This window comes from Callospermophilus lateralis, chromosome 4 (assembly GCF_048772815.1).
Source record: "Callospermophilus lateralis isolate mCalLat2 chromosome 4, mCalLat2.hap1, whole genome shotgun sequence".
NCBI lineage: Eukaryota > Metazoa > Chordata > Mammalia > Rodentia > Sciuridae > Callospermophilus > Callospermophilus lateralis.
This window is the reverse complement of record NC_135308.1, coordinates 34,106,428-34,132,840: the sequence shown is the minus strand read 5'-3', so window position 1 is coordinate 34,132,840 and position 26,413 is coordinate 34,106,428. Positions and strand designations below refer to the sequence as shown.

Genomic DNA, 26,413 nt, shown 5'->3' with positions numbered 1-26,413 from the left:
CAAATGAACAACTGATTATTCACCACCAGTGATAAAACAGTTCATCCTTTCTCCATTGATCTGCAATGTTCTCTCTGTAAAATATCAGTTCCATACAGGTATGGATCTACAAGTCTATTTCTAGACTCTTTCTTCCAATCTATTGGCTAATTTACACGTTCCTGAGCCAAGAGTGCTGACAACTATAGTTTTATAATAAGTCTTGGAATCTAGAAGGGCAAGAACCACTGCCTAGTTCTTTTTTCTGGAGTATTTTGATTATTTCTGACTTTTTTCCTTTCCATATAATTTTTATTTTCAGTACTAAGGATTAAACCCAAGGGCACTCCACCATTGAGCTACAACCCCAGTCCTTTTTATTTTTTATATTGAGATAAAGTCTCATTAAGTTGTCAAGGCTGACTTGCAATCCTCCTGCCCTAGGTCCCCAAGTCCCTGAGATTACAGGTGTATGCCACCACATCCAGCTCATATGAATTTTAGAATCAAGCGTCCAGTTACACAAAAATATCTGTTGAAATATTAAAGACCTGTACTGAATCTATAGAAAAACTTAAGAGATTAAATCTTACACAAGATCACTGTGTATCTCTCCCATCTACTTAGGTTTTCCTCCGATGTTTTTAAGTTATCTCCATAAAGGCAAGGCAAATCTTCTATTAAGTATAATCCTACATATATTAGAATTGTGGTTATCATGAAAACAATATTTTTGTTTTACTCTTATTTATTTTTTTTCAGGGTGGGGGGGAGATTGGGATTAGGCCCAGGGCCTCATACATGCCAGGCAGGCACCCTAATACTGAGCTATATCCCCACTCCCTCTATCTTTAAAGTACATTGCCTAGAGGCTTATTTTTGACATATAGAAATATAATTGATATTTGTATATTGATATTATATTCAGAACATTGCCCAAACTCTTAATTCTCTTGGGTTTTCTATATAGACAATTATATTGACTATCAAAGAAGATAGTTTCCACCTTATGTGTTCTCATAATCCTATCTTCAGATTTAGTATGGCTGAAATTTCATTAAGATACAATGAAATTTTATATAGCACAAAACTGTGGCAAACACAAATTAAAGTTTAATTTTCTGTTTTAGTCTGTGTTTTTTAGCACATGACTGATTATATTCATATGATTTCTATTCTGCTTTTCAGAATGATAAATGACAATCACAAATAAAGTATTAGACTAACAAAGACACGAAGAAGAGATAGAGTAGATATTATATTTACCTCTTCCAGGAGATTATATAATGTCCAGTTGCTACTCCACCTTCATTTCCAACAGATGGGCATCGAAGACAAAAGCATTCACTAGCACTCTCTCCAGTCTGTAAGACAACTATAAGACAACTTTATAATCTTACACAGTGGTTTCATCTATGAGGAGTTTCATATTTAAGCAATATAAAAAAGGTTTACATTATGAATTAAATAATATTTATAGAGACTTAGACAGTAGTGTTCACAGACATCAAATGACTTTTTCAAGACCACAAGGTCCAGTGTTTGTGCTAATGTACGAATATTTCATTATGATAAAAACCAGTGAGAAATCTGTGTGTCATACCAAAACTAATGAACAGGAGGAGCTTGGAAGTAGAATGATCACAACAGTGATTATTATTCTTTTTCCAAATCATTTCATGTCTTAAAAAAAATTTTTAGAGTAGAGAAAGAGAGAAAACATAAGTCACCCTTAAAGTACACAAAATGTGAATCTAAAAAATTCTGGGTTTTTTTCTGAGTGAATATTCATTATCAGTACCACTCAAGTGGAAATGTATCACATATTACTTCATTATGTTCTAGTGTGACCAATCACCTGTTTGTTTCCTTTTGTTAATTTCATAGCAAATTCCTTTAGTGCTTATCTAAACCAAGTCTTCTCAACCTTTTAGCACTTCACAGCCTGCAATATCACTCCCTTCAATATCACTCCCTTAAATACAACCAGGCAATGTTGCCTTTCTGATGTCAATATTAGGACATTTGTGAGTAAAACTCTGAAATAATAACAACACTCCCAAACATTAGGTTGTTATTGTTTTATGACTATTTTTTCTTTTTTGGTGCTAGGAATTGAACCCAGGGGTGCTTAACAACGTAGCCACATCCCCAGCCCATTTCATTTTTTATTTTGAGACACATTCTCACTAAGTTGCTTAGGGCCTTGCTAAGTTGCTGAAAACGACCATCTTTGAACTTGCTATCCTTCTGCCTCAGCCTCCCAAGCTACTGGGATTATAATAATGTACCACCATGCCCAGCATTTTTATAATTTTTTAGTGAAGAAGGCTGTGATAGATTAATGGAGATCTGACTGTAGATAAATAACAATCCATAGTGAAAAGGAAAAAACTGGGTTAATTTTTACTTCAATTAAGTTCTTTAAAGTAATTTTAAGGACTAACAAATGATATTGTAGTTTAGTAAATTTGAAAATGCATCAACTCAAATCTCTAGAAATACCTTTTTTAAAAACCTAAGCTCTACTAAAACCCTCCATAAATTCTAAGTTAACCAAAATGATCACAAAATTTATTAAGAATGAACATATGGTCAATCTGTGACACAGAAGTGCTAACACTATTGGTTTTGAAGACAAAAGAAAGAGCCATGAGCCAAGGAATGCAAGTGGCCCAGAGGAGCTGGAAATGACCAAGAAATACATTCTTTTCAAGAGCCTTAAGAAAGAATTCACTGAAACCAACCCCTTGTTTTTAGGATTTCTAACCTCCAGAACTTTAAGACAATAGTTTTGTGTTATTTTGAGCCATTAATTTCATGGTCATTTGTTATAGCAGCAACAGGATCCTAAATCAAAGGAGGTTCAAACCATTTAAAAAAACACATTAAATGATGCTAACAATAAAGGCACTCTAAAAGCAAAATGTTTTTAATGATAATTACATTAGACAACATGGAAATTATTTTTAGCATTTAAATAGAGAGGTCTAGAGACATGTTTGACCTCTATCTATTGTCATCACATAAAGATTTCATGCCAAGATCTTGACAAAAATCTAGTTATTTTATCACTCCAAGGGAAATTAGTACCTCCTTTCTGATGAGTTTTCTAAACAGAAATGGTAAATATGGAGACTGTCTAATCTCTCTGATGTCTTAAGAACCTGGCCTGGAATCTTACAGTGAAGCACTCAATAAACATTTGTAGATTATTTATTTAAAAATACTGAAATGTATTTACAGGTCAAATGTATGCGTTTATGTATGTTTGTGTGATTATGTGGGGGGGGGGAATCTGATAACTGTTCAACTAATTTTTAATTTTAATCTGTATTTCAAATGACTGAATCCTGTAAGCAGTTAGTGCTCAGTGACTGAATTACCAAATAGACAACTCTATATTTGACTTTATGAATATATCATGACTTTTTTCTCATAATATTTATCCTTGTAAAACAGCTGAGTACAATTTTGCTTAGGTTAATATTCAAATTAATTTTATTACCTCAAACAGCTCAAGAAGCATAAAAGCCTAAGGTACGCTAAACCAGAGGTGCCACCCTGGATTTGAATCTGTTCTATGAAGTTTTAGTTGGGTGATTTAGGAAATTTATGTTCTACTTTCCTAAACATCTTGTCCCATTTAAAATTACACAAAACAATAAACAATTAAAAATTAATAAGAAAAAACAACATTTAAAAAATTCAAATACCAAAAGAATTTCTATTTTACTTTTAAGTATGTTTTTCAGAATTTAACTTCCTCAGAGTAAAAATTTGATCTTTTAAAATAAGTAATATTCAAGCAAAAGGTAAATAATACTAATACTACCTTAATTCTAAGTGTTAAGCTTCAAGTTCCCTCATTTAGCAAAAAAAACAACTCTTACATTGCTAGCTTGCTCAAACACACACACACACACACACACACACACACACGCGCGGACACACAGGCCTACACACACATAACTCTCTGCCATTTAAATGGGAATAATCTGAAGTTTCACCTTTGTCCACTTGGGACTCCAGCTGATCCACTGCAGTCATAGAAGGAGCAAGCTGTAGTTCACTGGATACAATAGTGAGGGCCCATGGGGAGGCACTTAAAAGGTCCGTCATTAACAGAAAAGGGATGTCAGCATAGACCCTTTCCAGGTGCTCAAACTGTCAAAAACAAAGATAAAAGGTCTGTAAGCAATTATACTAATCATTTTATTTCTTCCCATCAATTTCTTTTCTTTTCTTTTTTTAAAGAGAGAGAGAGAGAAGAGAGAGAATTTTTTTAATATTTATTTTTCAGTTTTTGGCAGACACAACATCTTTATTCTATTTTATGTGGTGCTAAGGATCGAACCCAGCGCCCCGAGCATGCCAGGCGAGCACGTTACCGCTTGAGCCAAATCCCCAGCCCAATTTCTATAACCCAAATGATTTCTAGTATGTATCACAGGAATATACCTTCGTGGAAACAAATTTAACTGCAACATCAAATGGAAAGACTGTTTCTATTGTTACTGTTTCATCCTGCAAGAAAATTCGAAGGGAACATTCAGTGGCTTTTCTAACATATTTTATATAAATAAAAATTTTAAAATAGAAGGCATACAAAACACAATTTTTAATTGATCAATAAATAATCCCAAGCTAAACTTTAAGAAGTAAGGTTCTTTTTCTTAGATGAAGTTTTTAAAAATATAAAGAAACTTGAGAACTATTTTTAGTAAGTTATCTACGGATAATTCACTCTGCAAAGTACTTTCTTCTATATGATTTTATTTCCAGATCCAGTGAAGCAGGATTTTATAGAACCAGCTATTAAGAAAGATATAGTGACTTGCCTAAGGCCACAAAGCTAGAGGTGCCAAGCCCAGAATCTGGGTCTTCCTCTTGTGCATATTCTTTACCTCACCTTGATTCAAAATGACTAAAATAATAATAATAGTAAATATAGCAACAAGAAGCAATTCGACAGACACTTATAATCACTATCCATGTTTATGCAATCATTCAAGGAAAAAGGTGCTATTATGATTGCCACTTTAAGATGAGGCTGTCACATAGAAGATATTAACTAAAATAATATAAGAGAGGATTGTTCCATGTATGGTGCTCCATAAAGTTATGAAAAAGAAATACCTTGTGGCACTTGCAAACAATTTCCTTTTCTTCAACAGTTGTATTGATCAGGTAAGAAACATACACAAGAAACATTCTTGATCCCACTGTTCCACAGCGAACATACAGTGTTTTTTCCAGCTGTAACGAAGTGTTATAATTTAATATTACAGAGACTTTCTCCTGATATATTCTAGGATAATAGTTCCAACTTTTAGAGTTTACTAGACCAACTGGCCAAATTCTTTCTCTTTATAGGTTGTTACAGTATAACTAATCTAACTAATTCAAGTTCCCACCATGGAGAACCTTTAGTACACTGCCAAGGTATAAAAGTAGGATCATTACCACTCTCTCTCTCTCTCTTTAAATTGCCCTCAATTTCCCAATAAATTTTTGTATTTGGTTTGGAAACAGAAGTTGATGTGCTAATGCACTAAGTTACAGACAACACTTATTTTATACAATTAATTCTCCATATTAGGACCATCTGTTCTAAAATCTCTTGTATAAACACTGCCAAAGATACTCTAGATATTTAAATATGTAAAATGTTCATTAATTAAATCACTTTTTTAATACTAGGATATGCTGTTAAAACAACCCAGAACTATCTAAAACTTGCTACATATTTAAAGTTACAAACCAGTTGATTTCCTCTCCAATCCCCACAGGCCAAATTCACCTGTTCTCCTGGATGTAAGTCTCCAATAGGAATGTCAGTGAGTAAAGCCGGGTAGGAGTCATCGCATAGTTCTGTTCCATGAAGAGTCACATGAGTTTTCTGAGTTAAGTTCGCATCCTGTCCTAAGAATATTAATATATTGGGGTTTTAAGACACAGAGAATTCAAATGTTATCATAACAACCAATGCTTGATGAAGAGCCCCATATTATATTATCTTCTAAACAAACGTCCTACCCTTGACACTATGGCACTTATTTTATGATGGATTAATAATATCAAACTTAAAAAAATGAATGCTTACCTGGTTTTAAACCAGCAGTGAGCTTCACATCTCTGATCTGGGTCTTCTCATGAGATTGAACAGTCACAACCAAACAATACATTTCATTTGTCAGAGCAGGAGGCTCATGTTGCAAATGTACAGAAATGTTTGGAACTCTGGAAATAATCCTTTGAAAAGAAACCTTAGCTAAGCAACTGTTGGTTTTGTTTTGTTTTCTTTTGAAGTATTTAAATAAGATATTTAAAAGAAACAAGAGCTGGGCATGGTGGCGCACACCTACAATCCCAGTGACCTGGAAGGCTGAGTCAGGAGGATCACAGGTTCAAGGCCAGTCTCATGAATTTAGTGAGACCCTGTCTCACTAAAAACTAAAAAGGACTGGGGAGGTAGCTTAGTAGTAAAGCACCCCTGGGTTCATTCTCCAATACAAATAAAAAGAAGGTGATCTTTAACAATCTGCCTTGCAAAGCAGACTTACATTGTGCTTGCTTGGATGATTATGCTGTCCCAGTGAACCTCATTGTCAGGAAGTTTAGGTCTTCTTTTGAAAGAACGAGCAGCCTGCAGGGCTTCCTGGGAGGAAGCAGCATCTCCTCCTCCTCCCTGCCAACTCAAAACCACACACCGGCCTGTCTCATTGCCCAGAACCAGGTCCACAGAAGTAATCTGAAAGAGGAAAGGTGTGTTAGAAATGTCATCTCATATGTTTTTGTCACCATCCTCCCTCAACAAAACCACCCTAAGAATGGCTACTATAAAAATTCACCCAGAGACCCACAGAGTAGCAGGAAGCAGAACACTTACTGTTTTGGAACACTTAATGTTTTGTCTTAGTCTGGCTGGGACACAAACTTAACTGTACTCTGAATCTCAACTTCTTCATCTTTGAAATTGAGATCATAACCTGAATTTCAAGCCAGGAGACTGTACAGTGCAGTTATGATGTCAATTCCCAGGCACAGTACTTGATATTACAGATGCTCAATTAGTAGATGATGAAGAAATAAATATTTAAATGACCACTTACACATCTACAATCTAGTTTCTAATTTCACAAACATTTTTCCTTAGAATATTTGTAGTATTAGCAATAAAAATTTTTATAGTTTGAATAAATGTTCCTTTCAATTAAATCCATTAACAAAATGACTCAAAATAGGATTACTGATTATGATTTATATACGGTAGAGTTCTTCAATTATGTAAAAAACAAAATACATCATTAGGGATTTAGTCAAATCATGAAGAACTTTTTGTAAAACAAATAAGCAAAAAACTCTGGGACTGGGAGTATAGCTCAGTGGTAGAGCACTAGCACTAGCATACACAAGGCCCTGGGTTCAATCCCCATGACCAGAAAACACTCTCAATACTGGTTAATGATAAAATCAACAGCCTCACAGAAATTGTTATGGAAATATTGGTAGAACACCTAGGTACCATCTATTTTAGCAAGTTTAAAATAACTAATCATTCTCATTCAAGTCATGGCAAACAAGCACTTAATGTGCTTATCACTATTCTAAGCAATTTATATTTCTGATCTAAACCTCATGAAACCCTAAGGTGTAGGTACCCCTGTGATCCCTGTTTTAAAGATGAATACAGAAACAGAGAGGTTACGTAACTGCCCAGGTTCAGAAGCTAGCCATCTGATGAGTTAGAATTTAAGGCCACACAGTTTGGCTCCAGAGCGTATGTTCAAATAAAATATTATAAAATATTACTTTCATCATATATTTCTGAAACTTTTTAAACTATCTATATTAAATCAATCTTTTAAAATATTCATCACTATTTTTCTTTTAACTATATGCAATCAGTAATGTTTAAACACTAAAAAGATATTTAGTATAAATTATAAAAAATATACTTGCCATATTATACAATACATATTGTTCGAAATTCCTTAAATGATTATATCATGTAGTCATTAAAAAATGAGATCAGTCTTATGTACTAACATGAAATGATATATAATATACAGTATTAAGTGAAAAAAGCATGAGTATTATGCATATATTACCAATTTTTTATTAGTTCATTTTAGTTATACATGACAATAGTCAATTTTGAGATATTTATACAAATATAAAGTATATCTTATTCTAACTACCAATTTTTTTGGAAATATTTTTTTAACTACAAATATGTTCACAGAAAAATGTCTACAAGGAAACCTATCAAATTACCCTGACTAGTTTTCCTTGGGAAATCCAGGTGGGAGATTTTCTTTTCTTTTTTTTTTTTAATTTAAAAAATTATGTATTTTTTAATTGTTTGACATAAACACATTGCTTTTGTAATTAAAAATATTTTAAAACAAGTTCTGCAACTAACCTCAATTTTCTTTCCCACATCTTCAGTTTTTGCAACAAATTTAAATAACAGTTTTCTTGTTTTACCGGGAACTAAACACATCCTCCCTTGGGTCAAATTTTCCAAAACTTCACTTGCTTTAGATGCCTCTTCTATTACACAGAACTGGTTGTATTCCTGAAAAAGAGGTTAGCAACGATCACCAGAACATTAAAAGCCAAGTGCTTTGGAGCTAGTTTAGTTTTAACTCCATGCTATTGAAGCATTATAATGGGTTATTAATAAAAGGAAATATTTTAATGCCAAATTTAAGCACTTATCTACTCACTGTTGCCATAAGAATAAACAGTTCACTAAACACAACCTGATTTCTGAAAATGCTTAGTTATCCTTTCTGTAGAGAGAGAAATAAGTTGTTTATTGCACCAATGCTGTGCAACAAAGAAGAGCTTCTTGAAGGGCTTACTTTTCACATGGCTTCTGAGACACTGTAATAGAACTGTCTCCTGCTTCTCATCCTCTTTGGTTACTTTCTGGTTTTCCCTCAAAAGCCTTTATTCTTTACTGGGTCCGTTGAATTCAGGGGTCCCACAAGTTTTGGTCCTTGGCTTTCTTTCAGTTCTATTGTTTTCTCTTTATGTTTACTTCATTGGCAAGTTTGTGCATTTATACATATTCTGTACCTTTGTGCTAAAATCTCCCACATAAAAATTATGTAGTCTGTTCCTATTTCCTTAACTACAGGCTTATAGCCATGATTGTCTAGAGAACAAAATCCCCTCCCATCTAAGTCAGCAGATCCCAAACTGAATGTGTATCTTTCTTCCCAGAAGAACATACTTCTCACAAATAGATAAACAGAGACATCATTCATGTATGGATCATAACTGCCATTCTCACCTGATCATTAAACATCAAGAGCTTCCCAAGATGAATTACCTTCATAAGAATTTCTTACATAGTTCAATTTTTATACATTTCCTATGAATTTCATTTCTAGTCTATGCTTATAAAACTTAGGCATTCTACTTTTTTCCTTAAGATCAGCATCTTGAATTTCAAATAAACTATATTCAGAATAGACTTTAATGTTTAAAACTTTATGTAGCACTTTAATTATGGAAGTAGTTTTTTAATTATGGAAGTACATTTCTTATTTAAAATAAAGTAAGAAAAATAAGTAGAATACTAGGATATTAAGGAAAAAGTAAAATAAGCGTCCCTAGAGTAACCTTCTAATTTCAGACTTAAGAGTATTTCATGTTGGGAAAAAAATAAAATAAATAAAAAAGACCTATCCTTGTGGAACTATGATTCTAGTAAGAAAAATAAATAATTTACCAAATGATTACACATACAAGATGAAACCATGGCTGTCACTCTTACTATAAAGGGTTATAAGAGACTTGCTAGGTCCACCTCGTGACCTTTATTCATCCCATTCCCATTCCTTACTCTCTCTATTCAGTCAAGAATTCAGATTTATCTATTTTCAAATGCCTCTTGCACCTTACATCTCCATTCCTGCCACTAGCACCCTGATTCAAATCCTCATATCTTGCAGCTGGGTTAATATAAACAGCCTTTAATTAGTTTCCATAACATCATTTCTTTCCCTCTATTTTGCTACTACAATGAAATTTGTTAGACATAAATTCCATGCTCTTGCTTTAATATTCTCAAACTAATTCAAAGAAATCCCTGGGTAAGGGTTTGAAGTTAAATAAAATATGCTGATTTTCGGGCAATCTAGGTCCATTTAACCATTTCTATTAAAGACACTTCTCAGTTTGTATGAATTAAATCATATTAAAACAGATAATGTCCTTTCCTTATTACCATCCAATAACTAGAACATGGATAAAAGAACAAATAAATAAATAAATCTTAAATAACTTCCATTTATTATTTAGTCTATCTCTGCTTAACTCTTCAAGGCTCCTGTAAATGATCAGGACTTATTTCCCACCACCTATGCTTAAAAACTCTCTGGTCTCTTGAGGTCATTGTCTTGACTTATGCATAAATATAGAATGTGTACTCCTATTTCATTGCACTGTTTTCTCATTATCAAACATGTTCTCCCCTTTCCATCCTTTTATACCTGTCTTAGTACCATATTCATTCTTGGAACTCCTTCTCTTTTCTTGGCAAATAGATTTCTAGTTTATACTACACAATTCAGTCTTCACTGTCTACTTGAACAATATGTGAGTCATTGGTCCCTGCTCCCAATGCTTACATTGTGATGGGATGATATGCTATAATCTTTCAAGTTCAGAATACTACTCTCAATAGATGCTTTTTGGTTATAGGCTCAATATACTTTCTGGGAGAACAAAAGAAAATTATCCATCAAGTGAGCTTGTAAATGAAATAGCTGAAATGTAATCCATAACTTCACTTTATTATATCATACTTTGAAAATGTTCAAGTGCATGAAATATGGTATGTTCCCATTTCTTCAGAAAAAAAGTGGCTTATACATTCATAAATGAAAAATATCTACACTAAAGAAGTTAACAGAGAGAACCTCAAGAACCTCAAGAGAATAAACTAGGAGGATTATACATTTAATCATTTACTTATCACTTTATAGCCATCTATTCCATCTTAAATTCTTTAATATTAAACATGTATTTGTTCTATAATACCCAAATAACATTAAAATGAAAATGGAAACAAATGATTTTGAAAATTGGATTACATTCATTCTGAATCTTATTTGAAATTAAGTTAGACATTATAAAAAATATACACACGGAATTCTTAATATTTCATAAACAAGAAGTAAAAATAAATAAAACTCAAGAGTGGGAAAAGTGTAATACTTGACTTGATAGAGTTCAGAAATATAAATAGATAATTTATATTTATATATTTATGTTACAGACCTTACTGAAGTTATTTGTTACTATGAAACCATTAAGACCTAAAATTCACTAAGTTCATTTTATGTAGTTAGAAAATGCGAACTATAATAATAAACACAATAAAAATACATTAAAAAGTACTATTACCTGATTATTAAAGCTGACACAGAGTTTGGAAAACCTAATGGGATGTGGACAATCAGCCTTCAGATAAATGTCAAACTGAACAGGAACATCGACATGAAAACTTGGGGCATGAAACTTGGCTTTGCATTGTACTAGAAGTCAAACAAAAAGAGCTGAGTTATACACTACCAGATACTCACAACCCAAACACTTTATTCTATGAATTATATTTACTCGGAAGAGACCCACTGGCATTCTTACTGATTTCTTAAGGTATTCTTACAGGCTGCTAAACTAAGACAGTTCAACAGACATAAATGTAGCTCACTTTTTAAAAATGAACAAAAGTTAAATGAGTTTCAAAGCCATCTTTAATTTTAAAATCAGTATTGCCTCTAAAATGTCAGTGACAAAATTTTAAAGTGGAAAGAACCATTTTAAGATTAACTTGTGTCAAAAGACCTGACTAGAAATCAAAGCATAAACCTTTTAAGTAACTGCCTTTTCAAACTATGCCTGAAGTACATAAATGAACAAAGTATGTTTTAAGACATAAATCAAACATTTAATATCTGACCTAAGACATTTAGGAGAAATTTTTTTTTAAATCACAATTTAGCCATAAAATGATTATACTTTGAAAATTCTTTCTTGACTTCTATTATTCTACATCTATTTATTTTATAGTAAGAAGGATGATTTCCCTAAAATAATATTTTAGATGCTAGCAACCTACCGAATGGCACAAAGTCCTGTACTCCGATTGTGAAAACATTGCTGCCGGCCAGAGAAACTCGGTCTGCCCACAGCTTCTGAGCAGTTTTCACAGCTAAGACATCACAGTCAGGTTCAGGATCTGGAATTTCGTTCTGCATCAACACAGAGGTAAACATTTGTTCAATCAGTTGGAAAAAATATCTAGGTATACATGTCCCTGAAACATATCTTACACAAAGAATTCCAACCTACCATTAAAACATTTATGAGGTTCTTTTCTATACGAGATTTCTGATCATCTTTCAGAGTTGAAGCTAAAATGAAGAAATAAAATTAGAACTAAATTCACTATCCTGCTTAATGTTTCTATAATAATTTAGAGTAAATACCTCTTCTACAATGACTAAGGACAATGACTTGCACATAATCCAAGTACTACTAAATAGCTGAGACTGAATTGTTTTTCCAATTAAAAAATTTAATGATGTGAAATAGTTCTGTAGATTGGATTTTTACTGAAAGAACATCACACTACCTCTTCCAAGGAGTTCTAGGGAATAAGTAATGTAATCCTTTAATTGGGCCATAAGGTAGGAACACTTCAGAGCTGTAGTCAATATAGATGTAAGCAGAGTCCACCATCCTTCACTCCGATAATCACACATCACATAATCCAGCAATCTAAGGGATGACAAGGAGAAGGCATAATGAAGAGCTTCACAAGAAGGATTTGAAGAGTTCTTAGAGATAACAAAGTGCTCGTCTCATTTTATATTAATGTAAGAAAATCTTACTGAGATACAGGTATTTTTCATACTTAGTTAAACCTGAGATTTCCTAAAACTCTGAATAAGATAGTGCCAACAGAAGGCACTTGGAAAAATATCACAGAAAAGGAATATAATAGAAATATGGAAATAATAAATTCAATATAAAGTTCTACTTCTATTTCACTGTAAGGTAAACAGAATACTTATTAAAAATAAATAGTAAATAAGACTCACTTCAAAGCTTTGGTATAATCCTTTGCATAATAATATTCCTCTCCCATCTGAACCACTATGAAGGAAAAAAAGACTTATGTACATAATTTAAAATTACTCAAAGTTGCATGAATTTCAGCATGTTATGGATACATACTTAGATGACTTTTCATTCTTGGACACTTATACTTTTTGAATTGTGCAACAGCATTACTCAGGAGAGTTATTATTATTTCCTGTGAAAAGATAGAAAGTATGAAATATTTAAATAATCTCATTTTCTTGAATTCTGTAAAAACTAGTTGATATTAAGGGGGAAAAAACAACAACTTACAGAGTGAACAACATTTCTCTCCTTCAGCTGAAGGGCAAGAATTCCCACCTTCTCTTTTTCAGGATCAGAAAGATCAAAACCTGTGAAAGATGAGACGCAACCCATTTTAAACAGCTCATTTAACTTAAATCTTCACATAAATATAGTATGTGTACACTCCTGGAGTCCTTTACTGTAATATAATGTATTTAAGATTATCAACTATTCTAGACTCTTCAAGATTCTAAGGCAGCTTTATTAACAAAAACTTCATTGTGATCTCTGTTTTGCAGAGAACATTACTGAGCTCAGTGTTCTTTTACCTAGTGGAATCATCTTAAGAGTAGTATTCATATCATTCTCTACAAGTTCTCTATAAAGATCAAAGTACACAATCTCTTAACAATTGAGATAGATTCCACTGTCACTGATGTTGCCTGAATTAAATTATGTATAAAACACAAAAAGGATGTAGATAATTTGGGGGGATTTTTTGGGGGGGAGGTATAGGGATTGAACCTAGAGGAACTTACCCACTGAACCACATCCCCAGCTTATTTTATTTTTTATTTAGAGACAGGGTCTCAATAAGATGCTCAGGGGTCTCACTAAGTTGCTGAGGCTGGCTTTGAACTAGTGATCCTCCTGCTTCAGCCTCCCAAGTAGCTGGGATTATAGGGGTGCACAATTGTACCCATCTTATAAATTGTTTTTAAAGTGATACAAGTTAATGTTGTTTTAAAAGGTCACATTAATCATTAAAGTTAACTGGAATTAAAAAGTTTCAGTAGTAACAGTGGCTTATTTAAGACATAGATGTCTAAATATTTTAATCACATCAATATCTTTAATTAAAAATGACCTATGATATAGTGATACAAACAAATCTAAAATCTAAAAAACTACATATCTGAAAAAAATGTTTCAAAAGCATATATTTTTATTTCAACATAATTTTTCTACTGGCCACATTAAGCATAAGAAATAGTGATAGCTATATCTTGGCCTTTTGAAATTGAAAAAGAAGTGATGGAAAGAAAAATATTTACTTAGTATTCCTTGTCGCCACGGTCTTTGTCCATAAAAGTCAAGGACGCCTGTTTGTGTTTCTAAGGGATCAGGATTGGGATACATTACAGAAGCCTGTGAATTAAAAATCAAACTTAAATATGAGTTTATGTATCTCATCACAAATGGACTCTTGTACAATCTATGACTGAATAAATAAGTTTTCACAAATACAAACATCAAACATACATTCAAATATCACAGTTGTGAATATTTTTAACATGAATTAAATTTTAATAAAATTTAAATTAAAAATGTTTCATCTAGCATTTAGAAAATCTTATAAAAACTGAACAAATCAATCTAATTTTAACAAATAGTTTCACAGCAACTAAAGTCTTTATATTTTCTTTTTATCTTGGCTATAATAAACCAGTAAAAAAATTGCAAAGTATGTTTGATATTTATTCCATATGTATAAATATTCTTTGTAAACAAAAACATTATTACGAGGAGTTTCAAAGACACAATTTTCTTATCCCTTCTGTTGTTATTAATTCTGATATTGGGGAAAGTGGGTATTTTTTTTTTTAAAGAGAGAGAGAGAGACAGAGAGAAAGAGAGAGAGAAAATTTTTTTTAATATTTATTTTTTAGTTTTCGGTGGATACAACATCTCTATTTCTTTTTTTTTTTTTTAATGTGGTGCTGAGGATCAAACCCAGCACCCACGCATGCCAGGTGAGCGAAGATCAAACCCAGCACCTGCGCATGCCAGGTGAGCGCGCTACTGCTTGAGCCACATCCCCAGCCAGAAAGTGGGTATTTTTGATAGCAAAATCCAACAGATTTACATTGCTTTCTTTTCTTCTTTTTAACTTTTCCCTTGGAACCCAAAATGCAATATAAGTGCATTCCTGAAGAATGTGTAAAAACACCCAAAAGCAGTTCAAAGCCAGCCTCAGCAAAAAGTGAGGTACTAAGCAACTCAGTGAGATCCTGTCTCTGAATAAAATACAAGATAGGGCTGGGGAGGTGGCTCAGTGGCCAACTGCCCCTGAGTTCAATCCGTGGTACCCTTCCCCGCAAATTTTTAAATTACATCTAAACCTTCTATCACTTGTTAAGAAGTAAACATTATTCTTATAGATTTTTATAATTTTATTGATTGGAATAATTTTTCAATTAAATATAATCTGTGCATTTCACCATATCATTAGTTATTCTTCAAAACAACAGATCTTGCCGAGAATAAACATATTTTAATTAGAATAACATACTTTAACATATTTCCTATCGTTGTTTATCTTATTTTAATTTATATTATCACTAAAACATTTATGAGAACTTAAATAAGTTTTGCTACTGATCTCTTAGAATCTATTATCTACTTTGGATTTCTGGAAATAAAATTCTGGGTCAAAAGATATGTTTAGTTTTAAAGCTTTCCAAATTTTTTGGCAGAATTGTCATTTTTACATTCTGCAATGCCCAGTCCTTCATATTCTTAATATACTTAATTTTAATCATCTTTTAAAATACTGTGTTTGGATTACAACATGACAGCTTAAAAATATAATACATTTAATAAATACAGTTGGAAATCACATATAATAGAAAAACTTCCAGTCAATTCACAGATAAAAATGAAGTACTTTGGCCTAAACCAAAAATAGTCATAATTCCTAAAACAATAAAAAATATTATATTCAACGATTTGGAAACAAATTATAATACCAATCAGTCTTAAGTTCTTTCAAGAGAAGATTAATAAATTTCCTAAATGCCAGATAACACAGGAATTGGTAACTTACTTCATGACTACAAAGAGTTTTTGCATGCTGTTTCCGCTCCTGAGCATAATAGGCTGCCTGCTGATAATAGAAACCAGGATTCTGAGTTTGAATGGCTGTTAACCCTAACTTAATAGCTTCATCAAATAAATCTCCAAATGCCTGGAATCTTAAAAAAAAAAAAAAAAAAAAAAAAAATCAAGAAATAAAAAAGAATGAAAAGGCAGTTTATTTCCAGTAATTATTCAGACTGGGAACTATGATCTCAGCAACTTATATTAAAATGCTATTGATTAACAATTAAGACTTGTAATAATTTCTAGTGTGTAAGACTAATACACACCAATTTTAAGGTCACAGATAAATTCTAAACAACTCAGTGATATTTACAGATAAATTCATCTCTTCTTCACTAACAAGTCTACAGATATACCATCAAACTAGATCTCAACATAGTTTTCACTGCTCAAAATACATCCAAGTTTCTGAGAAAATCTTCCTTCTAGCAATTTTTAAACATAAGTCTCAAATAGAAAGCTCTGTGACAGTAGGAGTTTTCTTTGCTCGCTGATGTATTCTATGGATATAGATACACAGCAGAAACCAAATGAATGTATGTTGAATGAAAAAGATAGCAATATGAATTAAATGACTTCCATTAAAAAACTGAGCCAATCAACAGATACTATTACCAGAAATATATGTGCCTCATTTCATTAAAAATCTTATTGAAAAAAAAAAAACCTAACTCAGTTTAGAACCAAAGTCCACGCTAATTCCATTTCCATTTCTTCAAGCCCCATGTGTTATTTTTTTAAAACATTCTAAAAGTACAATTTAAAACATACTGTTTAGACATCCATGCAGCATGCTCAAAAGACAATTCCGCACTTCCAATTTTTTTCTTACACAAGTCAATGTGTTTTCGGAACTGAGCAATTGCATCCAATGGGGTATTGTGTTGAAAACACAGTCTACAAATCTGCAAAATGTAAAAATCAGCCCCAAAATAGGGGGGGGAAAAGTCAAAAGACAAATTCATTTAAAAACATGTAAAGTTTGAGAATAACTTTAAAAAGACGACAGAACTTTATTCTCTGAAGTTCTTGGCAACATAAATTATTTTCTTCATAAGAATAGTTAAGCTAAAACACGAGGATAAACATCTTTGAGGAATGAAATAAAATAATACAGCACTTATACTGAATTTATTCTATATCTTAGAAAAGCTTTTTAAAAATACAGAATGTTAAAACTTATACCAAATAATTATATCCAATTATTCCCAATAAAGAACCTAAAGATGGGCTCGGGTAAAGTATTTTCAACAGGCAATTGAGGAAGAACAGATTGACTTTCGGTTTTAGAATTGTCTGAATACTGAAGTATTTCTGTAGCACAAAGTACAGTTACTTCCATAGAAAACACAGATTACAGAAATTTTCAAAAACTTTTGCCTGGGATATTATTTCAAAACAATATAATCTATGTGTATTTGGGGTAAGAGAAAAAAACAGAATAATTAAAGCCTCAATTAATTTCCATATGCTTATTATAATTTTCAATTTTATTTTTTAGAAATAAAGGAATACATGAAGTGTCTCATCCATTCCTGTCTTTTAGACACGTAATTTTTCTTTCCATAGGCAACCAGTTTCTGGCATAAGCTTCCTGATACATTCTACACACAGACAAGTATATGTATGTTTATATACATGAACTAATATGCTAGCAGCTTGCATGAGACACACTGAATTATGTCTCAGTTTTCTCACCCAACAGTTATCTTAGGTATCATTTGATATCTATATATCAGAACTGTCTCATTCTTTCTTTTTTTTTTTTTATTTTTCTTTTAATTGTAGTTAGAAACAATACCTTTATTTATTTATTTATTTTTTTTTTTTATGTGGTGCTGAGGATGAAACCCAGGGCCTCATACATGCCTGGCAAGTGCTCTACCACTGAGCCACAACCCCAACCCTGTCTCATTCTTAATAGGTGTATAAAGTTCTACTATTTAGAGTTACAATTTATATAACTAATCACTTACTGCTAGTTTGTTCCCAATTGTTTTCTATTAGAAGATACAATAAGTATTCATAGATATGATTTGCCAGGGTTAGCACATATGTCAAATAAATTTCCTGAAATGGAATTGCTATGTCAAAAAAAAATGTTCACTTTAAATCCACACAGTCACTGCAAAAATATTTTCTACAGAAGCTGTACAAATTACACTTACACTAATAATGAATTGAAGTATTTGCTTGCACATTACCAACTTAATACCAGACTCCTTTCAAAGATGAGTTTAGAAAATTAAAAGCAAACAAACACCCCTTAATTGCCTGCTGAGGTGGAGAGGGAGCTATCACTACCACATACAATCTTAAAATGCTCAAACAATGGTTATAAAAGTCTTCTATAGGGTGAATAGATATACCTTTCTTACACTTGTGCCAATAAACCAAGAAAGGCTTATGTAGTTCTAATATGTTGTATCATTTAAAATTCAGTAATTTAGGTAGTTTTCTTCTTACTACTCCTGTTCAAAAACTAAAGACCAAAAAACTTCCAACTAGTACCTATGAACTCAAAGGAAAACCACTGCTATTAGGCTGCTAAGAATCAAGGCCCTTTTGAATAAAAGAATACAAAAAAGGAGAGCATCATTAATCAAACATCAACTTTTCAGAGCAAGAACTAATTCTGATTTTCCAATTTAAAAAAAGACAATAATACTTAAGATAAATTTCCTGAATTTGGAAGTAGAAGCATTACCTTGTAATTTATAAATCCTGCCATGGTCTTGATTTCCAGAATATTGGTTTCATGAGCTCTCAATTCATGTACAAGATTATAGGCAGTCCTATAATTCCTAATATAAATGCAAGGAAGGTAGTTGATTATGATATAAATTAATTTAAAAAGTTTCCTAAGAACAAAATTATTATAAAGAAGAGATAATATTTACTCAACATTAAACACTCAACAGCTCAATAACAGTATATATTCATTCCCAATGTTTTTAAAAATGATCTATTGATTAATAATATATTTGGAAGGAATTACTGACTTTTCACAAAGAGCAGAACCATTTCCTGTACATTGTCATTAATATCCATCATTAACCAATGGAAGACAAGTTGACAAATGAAAATTACTTAGAATTACAATGAAAAATGAGCATTCTGTTTAAAAAATACATTTTAAAAAAAATATCCTTTACAAGCTTCTCAAACATTGCATTAGCAAAGGTGATGTCAAGAAAGAACAGAGATCAACAACTTTTAAAACCTAAGTACATGCACCAGTTAAGGATAGCACTGATCTCAGGCAGAGGCTGGAGAAGAAACATCCTTACTAGGGTGGCTGATGCAGAAGAATGGAGGTGAGAAGAATGGAGAAGAATGGAGCCCTGTTGGAATGGGGCCTACCCTAAGATGGAAGGCAACGAGAAAATCTCAAAACAGGCTGCTCCATAGTAAAAACTGTACTCTGAATTTCTTTTTTTATTAAATTTCTTTCTTTTGGGGATTATTTTTTAATAGACCTGAACTTGAAGGTTTTTTAACATCAATATTAATTGGTGTTAAAATTTAATGGTTTTAACGCCATCCATAAAAATAAACTACATAAAAGCCAATTATAATTATATGAAGTCATTAAGATTCAGAAAACACAACTTGGTGTTTAGCACCTCAACAATAAATAAAAATATGTTTCTACAATATTCTTATGACTAAGAGCTTTAAAATATACTTCTATTTTTTTTCCATCTCCTTAATTATAGAATAAATAATTAGTTTTTCATCCCTTTTATACTGTCATTGTAAATAAAAAAACTGAGTTAAAGTTACAAAAAGAGTGTTTTTTTTCATTAAGTTGTGACTGGTAAAAATAAAGAATATTTGCTTGGCCACTATCAACACACTGACAACTAATCTCCAAGAACCTACTAGGCAGATCCTTCAAATGGAAAATGATGTTACCAATGGGCATTATAAATTTATAAACAAAAAAATAAAATTAAAAATTAAAAAGAAAATCATAGATGATTGGAATAAAAGTACTATAAACCTTAAAAAACCCATAATCTGATTTAAATAATATTTAGTTTTTATTTACTTTGGAAATCAGTCTTTTAAGACAAAAATTCCACTGAACAAGCAAAAAAAGTCAGGAAGATGGGGAAAATTTTATACTTTACCTCTTTAGATCATGAAATTTAATTAAATTACACCCAAAAGTTTTATGATACTCTGAAATTTACTTACAATATTGTAATGGAAAAAATGTTTTAAGATCTCAAATTATATTCCATTAATTTCTGGACAAACTAAATATTAAATTCTTGAATCTAATCAATATAAACATTTTAAAATTAATTTCAGTTTGGCTTAGACTCAGAAAGTACCATTAATGTGTTAGCATTAACATAAAGATAAGAAAAATTCAGTTTGAAAACTCAGAAACTTACTTCAAAGCATTTTGTGTATCTTGTTTCAACTCACTGAAGAAAGCTATTTTGAACTGATGTCTAACAAATAAAAGCTGGAAAAAAAAAGGATGAAAGAAGCACTATTAAATACATATTTAAAATGTGAAAATTCTAATAATGTTTATTACAAGAAAACATTAAGTATAAAGGAAAATTCAAAACTAACATTAAACTATTATTCCAACAAACATAAATATAGTTAAAAGGTCTATTAAAGTCTATCTTTAAGAACTTTTTTATGGGCAAGGAGTTTAAAAACAAATTTTAAGGGCAAAGAGTTTAATTTAAAAACAAGTTAGATTTTAAAAGATTTTTTAAAAAACTTGAGAAGTACTGAAGCCATTTAAGATATAAACGTATTAAAGACAAGTAATAATGGACTTAAAAATAATCAATAATGAAAAATGTACTCTAGAATGCCTCTGTTATTGAAAAAATATATACCTGGTGTGTTGTTTTATTCAAAAATTCTTTATGAGATTTCACTCTTCTAATCTCAGTATAGTAATAAGTCTGTGCATGTTCATAAAAGGCATTTTCTAATCTGTTATAAAAAAGAACATACAAATATTAAAGTTATTTTAAACCAAACTCTTTTCAAGAATCATATTTGTAAGACCTGAAAATAAAATCCTGACAGAGATGTCTATTTTACTTCATGACTGAGATTTTAAAAAAAAAAGGGTGAAGCGAAGTAAAAACTAAATTCTTAGACAAAAATGTTAAAATTAAATGGTATACACTGAGCAAAATTCACAAAAGTCATTTACAATTATTTATAATACAAGGTATAACATAAAAAGGTTAAGTTAAAATTAACCTTTAAATCTGAGTTAAATCTAATTTTAAGCAATTAAAATTAGATTCTAACTTGAACCAAATAATGTTTGAAGGAATAAATTAACTTAACCCGTCAAAGTTTTATGAAAATGATAAGGCACTGACATTTAGATCATCTAACTTTATGAAAGCCAGAAATATGTATTTAGGTCATCCTCAATGATTAAAACAACAAAACCAATTAGTATTATTAGAATGTCTCATAAATATCAAGCTTATTTTAGTTTTTAACTTGGCTGTGTACTCACAGATAAACATCCAAATGTTAGTACAGAGAACCGAGAGCAAGTAGGCCTGACAGAACCTATGATTTCCTATAAAGTTTGTTTTGCAGAATCAAATCTTCCCTCCCTTTAAATATAACCGATTAAACAGTTACAGAGCTTTGACTGGAATGGGTAAATGCTGTAAAGCTTTCACCTTTTAAGTCACATATTTCTACATTATTTGAGGAATTTTTTTGAGGAAAAAAATACATAACCAGTTTCAAAACCGTAAATAAGTAAATGATAGATCTAGTCAAGAAGTGAGGTATTAGTGAAAAGACCAATTCTTTTAGTAAGTATTTAAAACTTATGCTCTTAAGGTAGTATCAAACAACTAAGAATAATTTTGGGGAAAAACAGACACTGAACTTCTTTGCTCTAAAACAGAAAATCTAATCAATTGTATTCTCATTTAGTGATTTCAACTAGTTGAATTCTCACTGTCCATGCTTTTCTATGATGTTCATTTGCCCCCCACATAAACATTACTTTCTTTCCTCTCATCTAAACTTTCAAATACAGTTATAGGTCTTCCTCTCTTCCCTAAAGCCTTCCCCAGACACATCTATCCATTTGTTCTCTGAAATGATATAAGATTGCAAATTATGCAGAATTTACACTTGCAATGCTCTGTGGTATTTTACATAAATATTTTTGGTCTCAATAAAATAACTCCTTTTTTTCTTTTTATATTTTTTATCTGTAGATGGACACAATACCTTTATTTATTTTTATGTGGTGCTGAAGATCAAACCTAATGCCTCACCTGTGCGAGGTGGGTGCTCTACCACTGAGCTACAGCCCCACCCCAAGTAACTCCTTCTTAAAGGGAACCCAACTGATTAGTTTTGTACTAAATACACACACATACATAGATATAAAAAACACACATGCATCTATCTTTTGTCTCAAAACAAAATGTATCCTACCAAATAATTTAGATTAAAACGTTAATTTTAAGCAGCTTCTTACTCTAGCCATTTATCAGAAAATAAGTGGTATATATACTCAGCAAAATTCACATGAAGATCACCTGGAGTCCATTTTTTTACCATCGCTGCATCAGTTTTCAGATGAAGAACATTCAAGCTTCCCAACTATACATATAGATTTAAGTCTAAAAGAAAAGGGCCTTCCCAAATTTTATAAACTACATAATGGGCAAAAATCATCTTACAAGTTTAGGGGATAAAAGGAGAAACCACTCTACACTTAAAAGGAAATTATTATTGAAGGTAGATCTTGGGCTAAAGGTTGAAAACAGAGGGAAGAAGCAGAGAAGAAGCAAGAGTAGTAAATGCCTAGCACTACTTACATCCTTCTTTTCCCCTACAGCCTTTTCAAAAAAGGGCAACAGGAGAGAGAGTTGAATATTGCTTCTAGTGGTCCACCCACGAAAATGCTTAGAGCAATCCCAATTCTGAATGTTATAGAAAGGTAAAGACCAGATCCCAAATCTAATTGCCTGGATGTACATTATCTATATAAGTTTTTAGATTTTTAATGAATTCAGACCCTTAAAATTCTTTATTTTTTTTAATATTGCCATTGTCTAATCTTTTATTTTTAAACTAGTCAAAAGTTATTTCCAGTATTTTTTAAAATGTAAATGATAATAATGACAATGATAATTATGATGATAGCAAATACTTATATGGAGCATACATTTAAATTGATCTCAGAAAAAAATCATAATGATAAAGATTTACAAATGGCCATTTTTGGCATGTACTCTCTGTATCTCTGCAACGCAACTTTCCTCTGATAAGCATCCGCTTTTTTCCTCATTATTATAATGTCACCTTTGTTTTCAAAAGCAGGGTGTGTGTGTGTGTGTATATGTATCTGTGTGTTTTAAACATTTGTTAGTTAGCATGATACTGACAGTCTGTATTATCCTAAGATAAAAGATCTGAAAATTTGGAACATTTATCTTTTCATAAAAAAAAAAACACTTAACTCATCACTAAGTTTGACAACTCTTCAAAGAATTTTGCCTTAAAATGATAGTGAATCTATGCAATACGAAGGAGTTTCACAGTCATCCTTCAATAAATTAGTGTTATAAGCATTGAGACATTTAAAGAAAATTAACCAAATCATTGACTTCCTATAGTATTTGTCCTTAATACCTCAAACTGCTCTGAAAACACATGAGTAACTCTGCCACCTTCCTCCCAGATTAATGAATGTGAAGATTTCCTAGTAGTCGACTTTATTCTCTCTCTGAAGATAAAATATAAATACGAAGAAAGGATTTAATGTCTTCCCTGATCTTTAATGAACTGTCTCAAGCACTCCGTGTTCTCAGATCCACATGCTAGAGGTCATGGACTCATAGCACTTGCTTTTTACATCAGTTATTGGAATACTATACTCTTTTATTTAAATGTTTCCTTATCTCCCAACAAGATTTAAGAGTAAAAGCTGAAACTATATCTTCCGCTTCTCTCACATCCATGACAGCTACATTTGAAAGCAGAGGAAGACAGGCTCACTAGTGGTTAAGGCATGGTTTCTCAACTTCAGCACCACTGTAGGGTTGTCCTGTGCGTTGCAGGATATGCAGCAGCATTCCTGGCCTCTAGCTGCTAGAGGCCAATATAGCAACCCCCTAGGTTGTGGCAATCATGCCCAAATGTTCCCTGGTGGGTAAAATTACTCTGTTTAAGAATCACTGGACTAAAGTAAAGGATAGAGAACTTTGGCTTTCTTATCAAGGCCATGTGTAAACTTGAAAGCCAAGTTCTTACGAGGAAAGAGGGAACTGGAAGATAGAGCTAGTATGATAGCACACTGACAAGAAACAGCATTGGAACAACAGAAGAACTGAAATACAAAGTGCAAGGATGAACCATCAAGGCCTAGAGAGGGAGTCAAGAGCCAGGTGTGAGGCTGGGATGAGCCTCAGTGGAAAGAAAAGAAAAGCAACTTGTATGTTATCTATACATTATTTATCTATACATTGTCCTTTCTTCTTTGTGTTTCCCCATTGGTAATATAGTTGCATTAAAATACAAAACTCATTATTTTTTTCCTCTGAATTCTGATCAATCAACTCAATGCTACATTTGGCACTACTAATCTGACTTTCTGCAGTGTCCATCCTATTGTTTATTATTTCCAACATGGAGATTTTCTTAATTGCATTTAAATTTTCTTGAAATTCATTTTTTCATTTGATCCTGTTGCCTTTGCATGCTCTCTCCTTCTAAATTTATGCTTCACTTTCTTAGAAGCCATGTCATTTAATACTAATGAGAATGCCAGATAGCCTACTCTGATAGATAATTTTCAGATGTCTGCTTCCGAGATGGAGAATCAAATGTGAGATAAATAATAATCAAAGATAGGGGCTGGGGATGTGGCTCAAGCGGTAGCACGCTAGCCTGGCATACGTGCGGCCCGGGTTCGATCCTCAGCACCACATACAAACAAAGATGTTGTGTCCGCCGAAAACTAAAAAAAATAAATATTAAAAAATTCTCTTAAAAAAAAAAAGAGATAAACTAAGCTATTCTTGTGTTCCTAATACTTTTGCACAATGAAAAGAAAAAAGTCATTTTATAGCCAGAATCACTGAAAATATTCCTATCTAAATATATATTCACGAAAAATGTAACACTATAAAAATTTCTTTGCAACACTAAATATTAGAAAACAATGCATAATAGTTACATAAAAATATTGTGTCCACAAGTAATTTGCTCTTTTTAAAGGCTTAACATTTAATGAGACTCGAAGACTTCTTATAACATTTTTAAATACCGTGACAGACATATAAAGAATAAAGCAGGGCTGGGGTTGTGGCTCAGAGGAAAAGCGCTTGCCTGGCATGCATAAGGCACTGGGTTTGATCCTCAGCACCACATAAAAATAAAAGTATTGTGTCCACTTAAAAGTAAAAAATAAATGTAAAAAAAAAAAAAATGGGCACTGGGGCTGCAGCTCAGCGGTAGAGCACTCACCTAGCAAGTGTAAGGCACTGGGTTTGATCCTCAGCACCACATAAAAATAAATAAAATAAAGGTATTGTGTCCATCTACAACTGAAAAAAAAAAAAAAAGGAATGCAACAATAAGAGTAAAGAAATAGAGACACCGTCATATAAAAGATCACACATGGTAATTATTGAAAAGTACAAGGGGATAAATCATTTATACTTCTTCTTCTTTTTGAGATGGGTCTCATTGTGTTGCCCAGGGTGGCCCAGAACTAGTGAACTCAAGCAATCCTTCTACCTTTCTGCCTCAGCCTCAGGAGTAGCTGCAACTATTGACACTTGCCAGGGTGTCCAACTCATATTTTTTAGAAGTGAGGTTGACCTAGATGTACATGTGAAAAGATGTCAGTATAGTAAGTGGAAGATCAATATGTATTATATTACATTTATTTTTGTTAGTTTAAATAGAGTTAAAAAGATATGCGTATATTTCTTCCTTCACAGAAGATATTTTTTGAAAGGGTGCTTAAGGAATTGTTGATAATGGTTATAAAGTTAAAAAACTGACAAAAGGAACTTTTATTTTACTTTTTATCCTCTGTACCATTTATATTTTTTCTACTGAACATGTTTTGTTTTCTTAAAAACAAATGGGTCTAATA

General features: G+C 32.0%; 1 protein-coding gene across 2 annotated transcripts in view; it reads right to left on the bottom strand.

The window, feature by feature from the left end:
• Trappc11 (trafficking protein particle complex subunit 11) overlaps window positions 1-26,413 on the bottom strand; it is a 45,765-nt gene that overhangs the window by 13,276 nt on the left and 6,076 nt on the right. For both annotated transcript variants that reach the window (XM_076853688.1, XM_076853689.1), the window contains exons 6-26: window positions 21,147-21,246; window positions 20,682-20,755; window positions 18,983-19,079; window positions 17,047-17,180; window positions 16,220-16,367; window positions 14,448-14,541; window positions 13,420-13,499; window positions 13,243-13,321; window positions 13,107-13,161; window positions 12,638-12,783; window positions 12,355-12,416; window positions 12,122-12,254; window positions 11,407-11,537; window positions 8,408-8,563; window positions 6,546-6,733; window positions 6,086-6,234; window positions 5,783-5,904; window positions 5,119-5,238; window positions 4,441-4,506; window positions 3,990-4,146; window positions 1,246-1,354 (exon numbers count right to left, since the gene is read on the bottom strand). In XM_076853688.1, the coding sequence (XP_076709803.1) occupies window positions 1,246-1,354; window positions 3,990-4,146; window positions 4,441-4,506; window positions 5,119-5,238; window positions 5,783-5,904; window positions 6,086-6,234; window positions 6,546-6,733; window positions 8,408-8,563; window positions 11,407-11,537; window positions 12,122-12,254; window positions 12,355-12,416; window positions 12,638-12,783; window positions 13,107-13,161; window positions 13,243-13,321; window positions 13,420-13,499; window positions 14,448-14,541; window positions 16,220-16,367; window positions 17,047-17,180; window positions 18,983-19,079; window positions 20,682-20,755; window positions 21,147-21,246 (2,400 nt within the window). The remainder of the gene's footprint in view (window positions 1-1,245; window positions 1,355-3,989; window positions 4,147-4,440; window positions 4,507-5,118; window positions 5,239-5,782; window positions 5,905-6,085; window positions 6,235-6,545; window positions 6,734-8,407; window positions 8,564-11,406; window positions 11,538-12,121; window positions 12,255-12,354; window positions 12,417-12,637; window positions 12,784-13,106; window positions 13,162-13,242; window positions 13,322-13,419; window positions 13,500-14,447; window positions 14,542-16,219; window positions 16,368-17,046; window positions 17,181-18,982; window positions 19,080-20,681; window positions 20,756-21,146; window positions 21,247-26,413) is intronic.